This window comes from Biomphalaria glabrata, chromosome 16 (genome assembly GCF_947242115.1).
Source record: "Biomphalaria glabrata chromosome 16, xgBioGlab47.1, whole genome shotgun sequence".
NCBI classification, from domain to species: domain Eukaryota; kingdom Metazoa; phylum Mollusca; class Gastropoda; family Planorbidae; genus Biomphalaria; species Biomphalaria glabrata.
Genome location: NC_074726.1, coordinates 22,768,838 through 22,788,311, shown reverse-complemented (window position 1 = coordinate 22,788,311; position 19,474 = coordinate 22,768,838). Strand labels below are relative to the sequence as shown.

The window sequence follows — 19,474 nt, the reverse complement described above, 5'->3', positions numbered from 1 at the left end:
GTGAAGTATTTTTTTTACACATTTTTTAATCTTTTTTTTTTGTTTTTTTTTTTGTTTTGCCATTTTAACTGACAATACTTTAAATCTTACGGTTGACGTCGTGGCTAAAAAGTGTTCTAGAAGAGATTACATTCTTACAATAGTCGCAACCAAGGCCTGATTTACGGCAGTAGTTTAGCTGCAACTTCGAAGAGTAGCAACTAGAAACAAAACATTTAAATAAAAGCTTATAATTATGCATACTAAATATGAGCAAATGAGAGACAGACATTTTAAATGTTTAGATGATATAATGTGTCTGGCGTTTCGATCCAAAAACGTAAATTAATACCTTTCAAAGAGGCTATGGGCCTCCAAAAGAATACTGCCCATGGCGTCTCGGCACAGCTGCAACGTGTTAAATAGGATACACAGTGTTTCTTAATGTTTAAAGATTTTTTTATTTCTTTTTCTCCGTCATCACCTTTCGCATACATTGGATTCCAATTAGTTAAAAAAAGAAATGAAACACTCGTTTAAATCAAAATATGAACTACAGACTCTGATATAAAGTACTGCAGAAGCGGGTTTGCAATGCATTGTCTACATTGTATAGTAAAACTAAGTCAACAGAATTTTCTTGACGTTAACCAAGGCCACAAAAAACAAAAGGAACTAAAAAAGGATTTGTGCTGAGCAGGGGAGATAACAAGTAAAAAATGAGCGGTTGTAAAATACGTATTATTTCCCTTAATAAATTCATGAATGCTAAGACCTAAACCCAAACAAACTTGTGGGACATAATAATCCGGTACCAACAAGTATTAAATACAGCCATCATTTCCTCCTGACAAAACAAACATGAAATATGATGTTTCTAAGAATTATATGGCCATATCACAAAGACCCAGCCCTCGCAATAAAACTTCCTACGGGGAGTAGTACCAGTAAAAGTATAAAAGGCAGACAAAATGGGAATACAACATCGAGGAATGGACGGGTCAGTCATTGAAATTCTAGCGAGGTCAAAGGACAGAGAGGGATGGAGAAAGACAGTCAACAAATCTAAGGGATATATGAAGGTGTTGAAGAAACAAATAACTATTTCACTAGACAAATATAATTGAAAAGTAATCTGTTAGTTATGGCAAGAAGTGTGCATCAACTGATTAGGCATTTTTTTTAAATCTTTATCCGACAGAAAACGAAGTATTGAAATATTATTTAGAACCTGTTTTGAGTTAAATCAATTTAGATTGCCACGAATTTATCGTTGCCATTTCATAGATGTACCAATCAAAAATATAATATATGCTACCAACTTTTGAATAGCAGTGTTACTTTAACTAAGATTTAATTGAGCTTTTATATGTTGAGATATGATATGTATTTGTTTAATAATTTATAATGTAGATTTGTGTTATTCAATCTTTTTATCAGGGTGACATCGTCTCAAATGATCCTCCAGCGTAGTTAGTCTCATATGGTCATAAAAAGTCACCTAGGCACCCACTTATTTGACAAGGAAAGAAGGAATCCGAATTTTAGATAATCAACGCTGTACAATCTACATTTCTTTTTGTTAAATATTAGTTACACGTAGACAAAATTAAGCTATTGAAATAAGTGTTGAAATTTAATACAGCAATTTTTCATTTAAGTAGTTTGATTAATTATTATAACTAAGGTACAAATCATATATTAGTGTACGATATAGTCACATTAACGGGGTGTGAAAATTAAAGTCACGACATGCTTAAATGAAATCATCTATCATAGACCCCAAATTTATTTTTTCACATTCATAGACCCCTGGAAGTCTCCGTAGACCCCTTGAGGTCTACATAGACTACCATGGGAATCACTAGATTAGATAGATTTAGGTATATATATATATATATATATATACTCCGTAAGGTTCACATTGCCGGAAGTTGTAATGGAAATAAACATGCCACTACCTAAAAAATGGTTAAATGGTTTCTCAAATAGCCTCTGACAACCAATCCAAATCCGTCCTTTTACTTATTGGCCTCTTCCCTACCCAAACTTGGCCCCGCGAAATCCGTTTCGCATAGGGCCCCACAATGCTTAAGTCCGGCCCTGCTATTTAGTGACGGGTGAATATACATAGTGGATTACTTGTTCTCTTTCTATGACTTCTTGGTCACAATGGTTAAGTCCGGCGCTGCTATTAAGTGTTTGTAAAATGTTTCTTTGTAAAATGTTTTACATGTTTCGGATGTCCCTTCAGAGTTGAAGAAAAATAACTTCCTAGTCCAAACCTCCCGCAGGACGAAGGGGGATGGGAGCGGGCAGGATTTGACTGTCCAGCGCGCAGCCATCCGTAGCGACGAGTGAATACCAACTTGTTCTGCCCCCTCTCTTGTTTTTTTTTTTTTTGTGGGGTTACTATCCGCAGAAATAAGAGAGCGATCTATCCTTTACTTCTTACTCGTCCTAACTGTTGAGGGAAGAAGAGAATTATATATATATAGATTATTACTTGTTGAATCAAGATCAAAGTTCTCATTATCTACTATTGATGGGTCTGTTTGGTATATGATTAGGGGTCTCATTTGCTCATAACAACCACCACCTCAATCAATCAAAATAATTAATTACTAATTGTCAATTGACTAATTTTTAAATTGATTAGTATCTCAAAAGTTATAGAATAAAAAAATTGCACTAATTATGATGGTTACGAGATTGGGTGTGGGAGAAATCAGTGTACAAACTATTAGATAAATGACATAGTCATAAACAGAGTGAGTCGATATAAACTTTGTAAAAAAATTGTGTGACATAATATTAATAGTGTTAATATTCAGGGGAGCGTACTGTATCGTCAACTGCATGTACACAGAGATCTTTGATAAAAACAGGAGAATCGTTTAAAAAATGAACTATTTGTGATTTAAAATAGAAAATCAATCGTTTTTCACTTTTCATGGACTTCTTAATGTAACATTTTTAGTCTCGTATTAAATAAATGAACATTAAAAGAATCTAAAATAATGTCATTTTACCCTTTTGACTATAGTTTTTATTAGGCCTACAGTTCTGCCATATCATCTCTTCCCGTCTGTAAATATAAAATATAGTGTCACCTAATGACAGGATGTACAATTACAATCTGCCATTTAAAAAATCCACAATACCTTTCATATAAATTTTATATTTCTACATTGATCGTATATGTTTTAATACTCTAGAGTATTAGCAAGACACAAATCCTGGTAAATCGACAGGAGGCCGTGGGAAATCTGTTATAAGTTATAAAATGGTTTAATTTAATAATTTATACACCTAGAATTAGCGCGGGTCCTATGAAAGTGCGGGGCCCACTGCGGTCGCATAGGTTGCAGTGGCCTAAGGCCGGCCCTGCAAAATAGCGGCGTATGCTACGTAGCACATATAGAAAAGTTAAATAGACTACCAGCGGACAGTGGCTTTACCTGCAACAATCAGATTTGGAAAAAAAGGTTTCCGGTCACTTCATCCACGGTTATTTCATCCTTGGTCACTTCATTCCTGGTCACTTCATCCACGGTCAATTTAACCACAATTAAATATTCATTGTTTAATTGTGCTGCTAAGGCTTGACTTTAAGCCATCATTTCATCAAATATATAAATATGATTATGTAGAATACTTTTTGATATTTTGTTGACATGTTATTAATGCGTTTATAGTGTTTCCTCTTCCATTTTACATTCTTGATGAGAAATCTTATAATATATTGTAAATCTGGGTGTGTACTTGGCTATAGCGCTTCTATTGAATATGGGGGATGTTATATTATAATATGACGTAATAATCAAAGTTTTGGTGGAAGTAGTGAAAATCATTTGAGAGATTGAAGTGCGATTAAAATAATTATAACCGTGCTGACGATAACTCCTGACGACCATCTTTCACATTATTTTATTTTTCAATCGCTCTTTCTTGGAAATGGACGCGTCATTTTTAGCCTTGAAATAAGGTTTTATTTTTTTTTTTCTAATAATACCACACTTACTCTTAAACTTTGGAAACGAAGGCTATCCTATTATTATTATTATTATTATTATATCATACACAAATAAATTTGCCAGAACATACAACGCTACCGACGTCAACTCGGCCATATCAGCCTTAGGCTTGATGAAAGTATTCTCAAACGACACTCTATGCAGGAGGAACCTGATCACAATATCTGTAACTTACTCTCCCCCTTCCTTCTGAAAGTTTTTAGTTAAAAAAAAACACTATCCAATATTGTAGTTAAGTAAACTAAAATCACCAAATTCTATGAGCGTAATCAAGAAGGTTTGGGTTTTACCCCCCCCCCACCCCCCACTTCAGAAGATTTTAAGTTTGAAACCCCACCCCCCCAGAAGGCTTTGAGTTTATAAGCCCCTCTTCAATATAAAATATAATTATATATATATATATATGGGGCTAGAGACAAAAAAAAAAACAACAAGGATTCAAAGAATGTAAACAGCTCGACAACTGATGTCGTAAGTAAATGGAGGTATCCTAAATAAAAATGAAGACCAAAAATAGTGTTTTTTTTTCCCCAAGATTTTGAAAGAGAAACCTTGATACTTTTCCATCTCAATTGAATTTTTGTTGAGAAAATAATGCAAAGATTGATATTTATCATCTCAGAACAACACTGTTAAATATCAAGTTATCTTTCTTTGACAAGTTCAAATACTTTAGAAACAGCAAAGCGACGCTAGACTTAGTCAAAAATCAACTCTGAATGCCACTGTAGCTGAAATAAAATGTTCGATCTTTAATACTAACATTGGCAGCTTTGAAATGCAGATGCTAGGTCTAAAAAAAATATATTATATGTTTAAAATTCGAACCTCATTTTGGCGATTTCGAGATGCTGGAGAGAAAAATGTGACTTAACTCTTTCTCTCCTAACTGACGCTACCAGCGTTGATTCCACCAGAATGTGGTAAATAATTACGGAGAGAAAGAGTTAATTTAAACCACAACATGTCTGCTTTGAGAGATCTAATGAGAGATGGTTGTTTGTTTTTTAATCATCTGGAATAGTGTTCCTGCCTCATTGATCAACTGAAAAAACTAGACTTTGCCGTTATATCCTTATTTGGGTCTATGGCTCTTTTGACACAGAAGTTTGCCAACTGATATAAGCCCGTGGTTGCAAACTGCTGATCTTGTGCCGCATGCGTCTGTTTCGCGAAAGACTTAATGCAGGCACTGAATATTATTTATTCATTTGCTTTGTATGAGAAAAATAGTTCACATGTGTGTTTTTATCTCCGACAAATGTCTGCGGAATTCTGCGAGCATCAAATGGACCCAAAACAAAAGGCATACTTACTAAATGTTTCTTTGTTCTGAATGGGTTTTTATCATTATACTGGTGGTCGAACAACCGGGTGTAGATTTATAGATAGATAGATAGATAGATAGACAGATAGATAGATAGATAGATAGATAGATAGACAGATAGATAGATAAATAGATAGATAGATAGACCATAAATATATCCAACTTTAAAAAGAAAGTTTAATTCAAGTGTAGTTGTTTCAATTATTTGGGATCAGTCATGTCATTAAATTTGTAAAATACCTACATTTGCAATAATACATTTGTGTAATTAATAATATTTTACTATTACTATAATCTAGAACAGGGGTTCTTAACCTGTGGGTCACGACCCCTTTGGGGGTCGAATGACGATTTGCCAGGAGTCGCCTAAGACCATCGAAAATTTAGACTTATTTTGTGAATGATTTTAACTTGTTAAACTTGGCATTGTAATTTTTTTTCCATTGGAAGTTACTTTTCTTTTTAAATTATCATTAAACGTTACATAAATCTGGATCAAGTGTCTGCAGGCGAATCCCAATTAGCGCCTTTTTCGTCCTTAATTATAATTGTGCGAAACACGAGTTATCCTGCCAGTCCTAAAGAAAAAAAAAAAAAAACTAGAAGCGTTGTGATGTCTCAAAGACTGTACAGAGACTTCCTGATCTAGTCAAACAGAAGCTGAGACGGTCTCAATACTATATGTAGGCTTATCATTGTAGATTATTCGGGACTCTTGATTGTCTGTGATTCGCCATGCTTTTAATGTCTAAAATAAGTCTGCAACATGAACAAGGAGAATAAGAAATAGAAAAGTAAATTACTGTAATTTAAATACTTTATTTATTTGCAATTTAATTGTAATTTGTATTACAATTTTATAATATAAGCAATAGCACAGCTAATTATGCTTATGAAAGGAAATAATTTTACGGTTGGGGGTCGCTGCATAGTGGGAAAATGTAAAACGGGGTCGCAGAGGTAAAAAGGTTGAGAACCGCTGATCTAGAAACACCTCTATACATAAAGACTGCCAAAATTTAAACAATTGTTTTCTAAATATAATATCAGTTTAGTCTAATAACAATTGTTGCAGGGAGAACTGTTGTAACTTACAAGGCAGAAGAGTAATGACAATTCATTAAGTCTGGGTCTGCCATTGCATTCCAGTAATGAAACGTTGAATGACACCAATGACGATGTATCCTTTACGTTGCAGTGCGACTCCTGTCACTCATCTTTAAAGTGTAAAATGTATTTTTATAACAAGACCTTAAACCTGTTTTAAGTTTATTGGTGAAATTTATATCATTAAACAAATTTACACCTTTTGAGGTCCAACTCTCGGATGTCGCAAATGTAAATTTTAAGGTTTTATCCAATTATGGGCGACAGTATCCGCCGTTTGTTATTGAAATGGCCTGGACAAAGATATTTTGGAGTGTATAGATTTATGCCCTTATTTTTTATACTGGGAGCAGCTTTAGAATTCTCAATGATTAATTGGAGACCTTTTGGTGTTAATTTTTATGACATTTACAAGAAAAAAGAGGCTGCCAAATTAGCAGAACAAAACACCTGATTCCAATTAGGTCTCATCTTTAATCTTGTGAATACTGAGGAGATTCTTTAATATGCCTGCTGGCACTTCCTGGCCAAGATATTTAATGGCTGGTTTGACATCTTTATTGTTTATGTTTGCTGGAGCACAGACTGTACATATGTTTTATAGACCTTTACAGGATTTGGAGATGAGAGTACAAGAGGTACATAAAGTCAAGAAAGAAAGACTTGAAGATTCCTCAGCACACTCTTCCCCATCATGATCTAAACTGGAGTCATCACAGTTTGTATGGGGATTAGGTCTGCAACTTTATGTAAATAAAAGAAAATATTTGTTATTAAAAAAAAAAAAAAAAAAAAAAAAAAAGGTTGTGCGAATACAGGAATCTTGTTTGGGCTAGCTGGCTCAAATGTCTACATAATAATAAGGTGTTTGATCCTAATCACTTGGAATTAACATTTAGGAAAATAATGGACTTTAGGGTAGAGAATTATCTAGTTTGATTTCATATACCTGTACAATGCTCATGTGTTTTTTTAGAAATAGGGTGTTGGGCGTCAGGGATATCTGATATTGTGTTGATTGTTCTGGAGTAGAGTATACTTGTATCATTTTTCTGTCTTTAGGGGGCTCATTGGTTAGGTAGTATGTCTTTGATATTAAATAATATTTCTATGACTGTTATTATATTTTTAGGTTAATCACTTTTCAATTGTTTATGATTTAATACTTGTAAATTATGATAACTTACAAATAAAAACATATTAAAAAAAAAAAAAAAAAAAAAAGCCCACAAAAGAGGCAAGATGGCCCATAAAAGAGGCACATAAAGCCCAAAAAAGAGGCAAAGAAAAGAGGCCCAAGGCCCAAGGATTCCTATGATGATAAAGCTAAAACTGAATAGCGCAAATTCTGAGGTTTCCTTTCAAAAAAAAAAAAAAAAAAAAAAAAAAAAAAAAAAAGGTTGTGCGAAATCATGATCTTCAAATCTAAATTATAAATTAAAACCAGCTAGAGATAATTGCCGCATTTATCTCAAAAGACATCTTTTAAAAAATGTCATGAGAACTTAATTAATGTACTTACAATCAGAAAGCCAATAATAGCTACATTGAATCAGCTCCTCACATCTGAAACTCTTAAACGTTGATTCGAACCTATATCCTACAATAGACATCAATATCGTCCTAATGTAGCTCAATTAAATATATTCAGAGCACTTAAAAACTCTCAATAAAAACAAACTTTATTTTGTATCCTTGAATTAAAGAGAATTAGTAACAACCTTCAAATTTATTAATTATTCCTATACAAGTAAAATTGAGCCGTAAAAACAAACAAAAAAGAAAAGATATATGCGACCTCATTATGCACTGCGGTCAGACATTTCAAAAGCCAGATTACTCCGCTTCACGGGCCGTAGTTTGGACTTCGCAACACTAGACCCAAAAATGAACGTTTGTGGTTCCCATAGTTAGCTAAGCTGCGGCAATCGTCGTCCAGAGCGGAGCTCCGGTGCAAAGGTTTTCCTGTATTTCTGAACTTCCCAAATTGTATTCTTTTGGCGTAATGTTCCACCTTTAGACCTTGTGGTCTATAGGGCAGATGATGTATAGGTCATCTGTTTCGTGGCAAAAGGTCAACAAAGGTGTCATGTGGCCAGCACAACGACCAACAGCCTTTACTTTTCCCCAACTATTGTAGGGTATCCATTCGCTGGTCCGAATCCTGGTGAGTACTGGGATTTTTAATTTCGGGATCCTTAAGCCCCAGTGAGTCCACCCAGCTCTAATGGGTACCTGACATTAGTTGGGAAAAGTAAAGGGCGGTTAGTCGTTGTGCTGGCAACATGACACCCTAGTTAACCGTAGGCCACAGAAAAAGATGACCTTTACATCCTCTGCCCTATAGATCACAAGGTCTGAAAGTAGAACTTTACCTTTACTACTTTAAATAAACTAAGATAATAAAAATTAATAATAAGGCTTGTATTGGTACCTACTCATTTTATAGTGTGCACTTTTTCTCATGGCTACGCAGACCTAGCTTTGACCTACATATTTTACCACTCTGTCGCGTGCAGAACCACTGTCTACTGGTGGTCGATTTTATTTTTTTCTTTGATCAACACCTGCAGATTCCAATTGGGCAAAAACAAAAAAAGAAGTAATTGATAAAGACGTTTGACGGATCTTGTGTGGTGCCCCACCTGTTTAACAGATTATGGGATACGTGAAGGTCAAGATCAGAAAAGAAGGGGAGCGATCGATGAAATCCACATTTTTATTTCAAACTCTGTTATAAAGTTTCGCGGTTTTGTATTTTATTTTCTAAAGTCTAAAGATTTTCAACATTAAGTCAACAGCACAAAGTAGAAAACACCAAACTGTGGAGATGAGTGGACATAAAAATTTAGAAGTGCAGATCTAGAGAAGAAGTGGAGATGGATTGGTCACACCCTTAGAAAAGATACCAGCAACAGAGCTAGGCAGGCTTTAGAGTGGAACCCCAAGGGAACAAGACGCAGAGGAAGACCAAAAAGAACATGGCGAGGCAGTGTAGGCCTACTAGAAGAAGCCGAGAGGACCGGGAAGAGCTGGGAAACCATAAAAAAAATAGCAAGAGACCTTGGAGAGTGGCGTGTTTTTGTCGAGGCCCTATGTTCCATGAGGAACTCAAAGGAGTGATGATGATGATGATGAAGTCAACAGCACTTCCTTGATAACAACAGAGGCCACAAATTAGAAAAGTATATAAAAAAGAATTGTGTTGAATAGGGGAGGTAACATAACGATTATGAGCAATTGTGAAAGTACGTGTTATCTCTCTTTGCAAATCTTTGTTACTCCTAGGAGACCAGGACCTAAGCATAAATAGAAACTCCCATATGATAATAATAATAATAATAACATTTATTTATAAAGCGCTATTAACAAACAAAATGTAGAATTAAGGCACTGTAATAACATTACAAACACAAACACGAGAGCTAAAATGACAAACTAATCTAAAAAAGTTTTATTCATGTAGGTCTTAATGTTCTTCTTGAGAGTAGTGTAACGTTGTCTGTCTGAGATCAATGGGGAGTGAGTTACAAACCTTTGGGCCGTGCACTGCAAAAAGCCCGAAGACCGTAGCTTTTGAGGGAGAAACGTGGCACCACTAGAAGTGATGAGTCCATTGAGCACAGTGCTCTCTGAGGGACATATGGAGTAATCAGTTCGCTTAATCACATAATTTGTATACGAATGCATTAGTTATGTTAATAATATATACTAATTATTTAAATTTTAACCAATTTATAGATTATTTCGCCCCTCCTCTAGTATGTTGGCCGATTTGGTGGGATGGCAATGGCATCAATTCCACCTCCCCGACCTTTATATTATGTTATTCCCCCTGTTAGCCGATTGGGTGGGTAAGGGGGATCGAATACATCTACTGTCCTTTCCACCTAAGCCCTTTGAGTGTGTGTGTGTGTGTGGGGGGGGAAATCGTACTTTTATTGAGAAATCATAGTTTGTGAACAAAATTAGTTGAATTACTATATCATTTTTATACTATGTCGCTACACTATTGGTATCTTGGCCGATTCGGTGAGGTGGGGGGTGGGGGTGGGGTCGATGGCTTCTACTGCCCTCCCCACTCTAGCCCTCCTATTTTTATGGAGAAAGCATAGTTTGTGAACAAAATTAGTTGAATATGTTTATAATATAAGATACATATTGATATTTGAACCCATTTATATATTATGCCGTACACACAGTCTAATCTCAAATTATATCATTAGTAAAAGATAAAGGGTTGTACCAGGGGGCAGGGGCGATACATACAATAGTCCTTCATCCATCGGACAAACCAGTACTTTTTTGTATTTAAGTTTTAAGAAATTACAAAATAATAAAAATGTGTCACTTATATAATTTATATATGCTATAAATTAAATTCTTATATCGAGTCGCCCCACCCCTATTCTTTAATGACAAATGCAATCAGCAAAAATTATAAAAAACATCACGTTTTAAAACAGAATATTCAAATATAGCGACAGAGTTTATGTAATTGCACATGATATAATCAATTATTTTAAGAAAGACTTTATTTAGGTAAATTTAGAATTCATTCGAAATTTTTAGTGTAAGAGCAACAATTGCGATCAGTTCTGAACCCACATATTCTTTTCCTAGTCACCTTTTTCCAACCTTTACTCAATCTGATATTTTTCTATTGCATGAATTAATTTGGTACTATACCTCACAATATATACTTGAATCCTAAAAATGAAAAAAAAAAAATAAATAAAAAAAAAATTACAGTAAAATCTAATTAGTCCACTTAATTTCTCCTCCTACTTCTGAATTTATTTTTTTTAGAGCTTTGAATTATAGTTCTGTAACAAAACAAAGTTACAAATATGCCTATTGAACAAAATGTATCACTTACAAATGAGGTTTTTTTTTTAAATATTATTTTCCGAATATTTTTTTTTCGGCGGTGATCCTCAAAGCCTTAATCTAAATCTGTGGGGTATCTTATCTTTTCAAGGAACAAATCGGTTGTATTTGCAATGTAGTAAGGGCCTGTAATTGCATATTAGAATAATTTTCAAGTAAAACATTATTCAAAAGGTCATTTTTTAAACACTCTCATTAATAACTACAGATGTTAAAACAACATTTAACAAATAGGAATATTAACTTACAATCTCTACCTGTATTTAGGAAAGTAAGAGGTTATTGGAAAATTAACAGTTTATGTAATTGGGCACACAGTGAAACTTTGATTTTACAGTTATAATTTTCATCAATGAAAATTATTTTTTGACGTTTTGTGTTGAGAGCTTCAGTGACAAATGAGCATTCGACACAAATGTGTATTTATATTCAACAAGGATTTGAAAAAAAAAAGGCATATCTGAACATTTTGCGAACCGTCTTATAGAATGCTTATGAAATAAACATGCAAAATACTAGACTAGAGCTAGATTCTACATTATGTCACACTAGAAAGACTTCATGAAAATATGTCACACTAGAAAGACTTCATGAAAATATGTCACACTAGAAAGACTTCATGAAAATATGTCACACTAGAAAGACTTCATGAAAATAATGAAGTATTAAAATAAATGATTGACGACTAACAGTATCATCAAGAAAATATGATTTACAAAGAAATGTTACAGAGAAATGAATTCATGGCAGTGCTCTAGAGATTCACTAACAACTGTTAGCTAACTTCCACTGGATTTTATGTAAATTCAATAATATTATTATTATTTTTCATGATGAAATAGTGTTGAACCAATTCAAGGCAGGCTACTTATTAAATTAATTGCGTACTGTAGTTATGATTAGTGGATTCTAATACATTATAATAATAATAATTATAAGGCTAGTCTTCGAGTCCGAAGATTAATGAAGAATGCAGTATTTTCCCGTGGATGCGCAGTCCCATCTGTGACCTACATATTTTGCCACATTCAGGGCAAGCATACATTATATGTCTCTGTTAAATAATGATTTTTTTAGTTCACACAAGCGTTACATTATTTTGCTCCAAAGCATTGGAATGATCTCTACCATTGTCAGGGGAAGGAAGTGTATCCTGCCATCCAGCAGTTGGATGATCTTGAGTAGCTTCAATGGAACAATCTTCTTCCAAATGAGATGGAACTTTCTCTTTCAATAGACAATCGGTGTGATTGTTTTTAATTTCAGCGTTGACCTCATTAGTTACATCATGCAAGGTACCACTAATTGGACTCTCCTTAGGATTTGTGTAATAATGTTCTTTATAAGCTGAAACGTTTTTTTTCCGACTCTAATGCAGAGTTTGTATTTGTACTGGAATCGTGAAGAAAAACTGCATTTTGGAATGAAGTATACTTAACGACATAGTCTACGTTATTCTCCAATGAGATGTCGTAAACATTTTCTTCATCTTTATGTTCGGGTTCATGCTCATTGGCCGCCATGGGAGTATCTGAAAAGAGAATCAAAAATATCAATTGTCTCAAAAGGAACGATCATCCTGCGGTGGTGAGAATTTGTCACGTTTTTAAAGACATTCGTTTAAAACGGAACGAGATGTAACAATCAAAACTGCTGAATACAATAGGAACAATGGAAAGTGTATAAAACATTCTGTTGGCCAGGAACCAAACCTAACAACTGACTAGAATTGCAAGTCGTCAGCAGGATCCTAGCAATAGAGGTGTGATGCAGTAGAAGGATTCTAGGTAGCATCTACAAAACCATGGAGATATTCGAAAGATGATAACAATGACAATATGGGTCCCACGAAGACATGCTAACTACAGTAATTATAAAAATGCAAATATAATTTTTACGGCCATATCTAGGCTGGTCACAAAGGGAACAGTGCCAAGGGACAAAATGAGGAAGACATTGAAAGCAAGCGGAAAACAACGTGAAAGAATGAACGGGCCTGCTATTAAAAGAGATTCTATTCAAGCCAAAAGACAGAGAGGAATGGAGAAAGACAGGTGATAGATCATGTGTTGTGCCCCAATAGTTTAAAAGACTAAGATATAGGTAAATATGTGTTGACCAGGTGAACACAGTTAAGATAAGGTTTTGTTACATAGACCTTGCAAGTCCTTAAAGTCTATTTGTAGTATCGTGCTTTCTTTTACGCCTATTTTTTTCGACCTATGAAAGATAGAGCCGTAAGCCAATAGCCTATATTAAATATCTTAATAATAATAAAAACAGAAAGTGATTCCAGAAAAAAAGTTTTTTTTAGTTATTATTTTAATATTATTATGTTAATCTATGACTCCATAAAGCAGGGGTTCTCAACCTAAGGGTCGCGACCCCCTTGGGGGTAAATTGACGATTAGCCAGGGGTCGCCTAAGACCATCGAAAATTTGGATTGTTGTTGTCTGTTCTTCTATTGCTGTATGTGTGTGTGTGTGGGGGGGGGGTCTCGGCAGAGCATAAAAAAGTTGAGAACCGCTGCCATAATGTAATGTTTTGGTAACAAATACATGAGGATAGCGCTTTTTTCCGAACTATGAACTATGGAGTCTTATCAAGATTGGTCAAACGGTTTTGATTATTACACATATATACATCAATGCGCCTTACATTCTACTTTAAATTAGAGATTATAAATCTTTTACCTTGCTTTTTGTCTTTAGAATGCATACAGTCAGAAAATGTCTTCCTACTTCTGAATGCCAAAATAATTAAAATTACAATAAGAACTAAAACAGCGCATCCTCCAATGACTCCACCTATAACGTCTGCTGAATTAGCACCTGCAGAGAAACATTGTAAAAAAACATAAGGTAAATGTGTACAGTTTTTTTGTAAATTAAATTGTAACATTGTAACTGATAATTTAACTCAAGTTTCAATTCATTCTTAAAAATCAAATATATAAGAAAAACAAATTTAAAGCTAAAAAAAAAACAAAAAAACTAAATGTTTTTGAACTGATTTTTGTTTCAAAATATTTAAAAATCTTGATGTAACTTAAAGAATTAAAATACATTTTTTCCTCACTTATGATTTTTTTTTTCAAGAAATACAAACAAGAAAAACGTAAACAGACGTTACGTGAAAACTAGCACAATACCTTCGCTATACCATTTATACAGCGAATAGTATTCTCTAAATAACTGATTAGTGCTAGATTAAAAAAAAATAAAAAAAATAAAAAAAATTTTTTTACTCAACCTTTCCCCCTTCTCCCAACGAGAAAAAAAATCCTGGTTAAGCAAATGTATAAATCTACTTGTTATTAAAATATTCCAACGATAGGCCTTTAGATCTAGTCTTAGAAGACGGTGTGCGAAATATTCCCAATCATCAACTTATTAAACTCTTTCATGAATAGGGCCTAAATGCGGAAATACCCGAACGCGTATAACTGTTAAAATAAAATATTTTGTACTTCTGTAGTCAAATTTAAATTAATTTCTTTTTATAATTTAAAAAAATAAAACGGTCAAACTAGACTTTTTCCAGTCTGACCAACGAGCTAGTAATTCATTTCCCAACGACATACATCAACTGTCAAATCTCTAGGAAATCGTTACAGCCACGTAGGAGAATCACGTCCACAGTTCCACACCCGCCCTAAAGGTTCCACTCAAGTGTGACTCCTTACCAGTCTTTAATATTGTTTGAGGAGTTGGCAGCCAGGTCTGAATTAAATTTTAGCTGATTCATAGTATTTCGACCGGAACAGGAAAAAAATGTCCCACCCAGTGGGACATTCGACCGGAATGGGAAAAAAATATCTGAATACCCAGTGGGACATTCGACCGGAAATATTGAAACCGAGGTATTGCAAAAAAAGTATTTAGAAACTCTATTTTTGTTTTATTATTTACACTATAACAATAGAATGTCGCTGATGCCGGGAGGTATAACAAGGAAGAACATTTCTGGTAATGTCACGGAGTTTTGGATTGGAACTTCCGATTATTGTAGTTTAATTCATCAAGAAATTTACATAACCTGCAAGATAGTATATCTGTATCTGATTACATTTGAAGTGTATAATTTACTTTTTAGTAAACTACGTTAAGTCTTATGTGATTCTTATTACATAGCTTATACAACTCATTCTCTCTGACTATCTGTCATGTCTGTTTGTCTGTCAGTCTTTATGGTTAAAGTGTGTACACGTTATTTCTTCCACAACCATACTCGGATCAAGTTGAAACTTTGAACAATTATTCATTGATATTGAAAAGACATGAATCAAAAAATAAAAGAGTAGCCAATTAGACAACTAATTACAGGTAATTCATTATTTTGTGTAAAAGCAACAAGGGAAACTAACATTTCAGTATGCACAGATATGGCTAAATTTGTTGTGTTTAGTCCTCTTAAATGATTGTTAACGCTATTACTTCTCGTGCATAATCCGATCAAGTTGATACTTTTAAACAATTATGTATTGTACCTAACAAACATGAATCAATCAATAAATTACTAAATTATTAAATTAATTATTGGTAATTTATTATTTTGTTTGATATGGAATAAAGGAAATAGCTTGTAAATTATTGGCAGATAAAGTTTTAAGGACAGAATTCTTTCCTTTTAGTTAAGCTTTGTTTGTTTTTTAAAACAGTTGTTATTTTTCATTTTGCTACTTTGTATTTTAAGGTGAGTGATTATTTGCAGCAATGATAAAGGAATTCTTTCGATTAAAGTAAAAATTCTATTCCATTTGATTTTAATTGATAAATCTTGCTTCATCTATAGAAGAACAAGCCTATATTTTCGCTACGTAAACCTGTATTACATTTTAAGATATTCTCTAAATATTTTCTAGCATTAAAAATAAAATTTAGAATTCCACACTGTGATCATTAATTTTTTTTTTTTTTTGCTGAATGCTTAGAAATTTCTATTAAATAAAATGAATGTATATTCCTACCTACCATAAACAGATGAATTTATTGTAAAAATGTGAATTACCCGAACTTCTACCTGCCGATTGCGGTTCTTTGTTAACTTGAATTTTAATATTTATTTCACCTTCTGCATTTGTGACAGTCAAGACGTACGTGATTAAGCCCCTTGTGTTGGCGTCATAGACTATCAAAGTAATTAAACCAAATGGAGGGGTTAATCTTGTGTATGATACTTGGTACTGATTAGAGTCCACTGTTGAGTACGTTTTTCCAGTTTCTGTTTTTAAAACATATTCTGTTGGCTCCGGATAGCCGTAGACTTCAAAAGTGAAAACTGTGTTCTCGTCTGGAGAAATGGTTGTCGTTCGAGAGATATTGTTGTTCTTGTTTAATTGGAAAGGACCTGCGAATACAATTATTTAAGAGTTGAATCTTAAAATACCTTTCATATACATGTATAATATGTTTGAGGTTTCTAAAAAAATGCTTATGGATATTACACTTAATATTGATGTCGACATAATCCGGATATGACGTCACGTTGTCTTCAAACCCATTCCGCCCTGTACAGTTGTATCTCCCAGAATCCTCACACCGTAAGTCGGGGAGAGATAACTCTAAAGTCTCGTTGTTGGAAATAATTTCTTTGATTGATCCCAGACCACTAGCTAGAAGCACAGCTTTAGATGGCGGATCTGTTGACTTGACTTCACAGTAGAAAGTGACGTTATCACCAAAATTTAAATTAACAGATTTCTGGCCATTCACTGTAAATTCTAAAACACGTGGGACATCTGGGGAAGAATAAAAAACATTTTAGAAGCTGACTACTACAAGCTGATCTACAGGAGGTTAGTAAGATAGATACATTTATTGTTACGCTAGTTTGAACTTTTTATCGCATAAGTCATAAGACATCAGAAGTAATTGTAAATCTTTTCTTTTTTTTTTGGGAACTTAAATAGTAGGATCATTAACTAGGCCCTATCGAAAAATTGGACATAATTAATCTCATTACTTTTTATAAATCTTATATTAACTCATTCTGCCTGTCTGTTTCATAAAAAGTATGTACCTCCGACACCCAATCTCGGATCAAGCTGAAATTTTGTGCAAATTTTTTCTTTTACCTGAAAACACACGAATCAATAAAAATGGTTAACCAATTAGGAAAACAAAAGTTGACTGAGGTGTTAGAATGTTGGCTTGATTAGGCTAAAGTCATGAGTTCAAATTTAGGTCATTCGCTTTTTAAAAAAATGCTTCTAAAAACCGGTTACGGTAAAATTTACCCAGATATATCTACTCTTCCACCTCCCCCTTTTTTCTTTGCTAGTCCAGACAAGTGATAGGATCATAGCGTATATAGATCTAAACAAAAACAATTTGTAAAAATATTTCTAATCGCACAGATTTATTGTTGTTGGTCTAGATCAGTGATTCCCAAAGAGGTCTTCATAGACCCCCTCCCCCCCAAAGGGGTCTACGACGACTTAAGTGGTCTACCTACGAGAGTGAAAAACTAGATTTGGTTTTTTTTTGAGATTTAAATGGGAGTCTACCATAGTCGATCTCAGTTAATCAGGTCGAGACTTTAAATTTCATTTTTCATAAATGAAAGTAGCTCGTAACATTTATGATTTGTAGCATGGATAATGCTTTGAATTTTAACTCTGTTTTTTTAAGAAATAAAAAAAAATGTGAACATGCTATTAAGTATCTTAATTGTGTCTATATGACATTAAAATTTAAAATTAGACATGGTGGAATCCGAACACAAATGTAGACAGTACAGTGTTGACTATTTGAAATTTGGTTCATTCCTTCCTCCATTACCTATACAACAAAGTTTTAAGCAATGGCCATCTAAGCTGGAGGATCATGTAAGAAGACGATACCCTGATAAAAGAGATTTGAACTACTTTAGAACTATTAAAGTTATAAGTTCATAATAGACCAATGGATTTGTTTGCTTCAACATCACAAATAGAAAAGTTTGCGATCATCCTACAATATCTCTACTTATAGCAAAATTCGGAGAAAAAAAAGGACACAATGCACAAAAACTGATTTTGCTTGAGCTATCAGCTGTTATGGCTTCTAAAAGATTATACCTAATACTTAATCAGATATTTTGGTGTATCACCAGAAAGTTTCGAACATTTTATTAATCTTCATATGTAGTGGAAAATCTAGTGGAGAAGTCTTAATATTGAACCTAATTAACTGAAGTGAAATAATGAAATTTTATTTTCAAATCAGCCGACTAATATGCGTTTATTTTTATTTATATTATTTCATTCTGGGTTTCTGGTAAAACATTTTTACATGTTATTTTTCCAACACCCAATTTCGGAAAAAATAGACATTTCGCACAATTATTTATTGTACCATTTGTAAGCCTGCATGCACTAAGGATCCGTACTGAGATTAATCCCTTACAGCACGGTCCAGGTATCTGGCAGTGTTCTGTAGGGTCTCTCTGTCTCCGTACGGAGCGAGATCCCCACATGCACCAGTTCTATCTGTTTCAAGACTAGTTGTATCTTTGAATGTGTTTCTGAGCACCATGCAGTCTTACAGGATGTGTTCCACGGTCTCGTCTTCCGCGTGGCAGTGTCGACATCTGAGATCGTGATTCTCCCGGATCCTAGCGAAGTAGGCTCCTATCGGACAGTGTCCAGTGCGGAATCGTGCCAATATTACTTGCTACTTTCTGTCTAGCTTCCACCACTCGTCTTTTCTGTTTGGGCGTTTGAGAACTTTCCAGACTTCCCGTCCCCTGCTACAATGGTCCCAGCTTTTGTACCATTTGGACTTCATCCATTCACAAATTCTCGCTTTTGCACTCTCGTATGTTTGCGGCTCCTCTGGTGGGTCTAGAAGCGTTCCTAGCTTCGCCAAACTGTCGTTTTCTCTGATGGAACCCATCGCATCACCTTACGTACCTGATAGTTCCTCTTGAGGCTCTCCACGCACGCCATAGTTTTTGCCAGTTGAGTAGGCCATTTCTCTGGGCTCTCGAGAGTTTGCAGGCAGGAAAGGGAGTCTGTAGAGAGCTGCATTTGCCGGTGCTGCAGTTCCTTCCTCAATACGTCTTTCAATATACTCCAGGGCATTTTTGATTCCGAGTTTGCTCTGCCTTGGACTTCTCTCGTTGATCCGCAGTTACATTGAGTAGGTTTTG

The 19,474-nt window shown here is 34.3% G+C and overlaps 1 protein-coding gene across 1 annotated transcript in view; it reads right to left on the bottom strand.

Moving 5' to 3' along the window:
- Window positions 1–9,822: 9,822 nt before the first annotated feature.
- Window positions 9,823–19,474, bottom strand: part of LOC129923458 (uncharacterized) — a 29,375-nt gene continuing 19,723 nt past the window's right edge. Inside the window, exons 10-13 of the mRNA XM_056014380.1 lie at window positions 16,788–17,081; window positions 16,352–16,690; window positions 14,035–14,172; window positions 9,823–12,871 (exon numbers count right to left, since the gene is read on the bottom strand). Coding sequence (XP_055870355.1) covers window positions 12,681–12,871; window positions 14,035–14,172; window positions 16,352–16,690; window positions 16,788–17,081 — 962 coding nt within the window. The 3' untranslated portion in view covers window positions 9,823–12,680. The remainder of the gene's footprint in view (window positions 12,872–14,034; window positions 14,173–16,351; window positions 16,691–16,787; window positions 17,082–19,474) is intronic.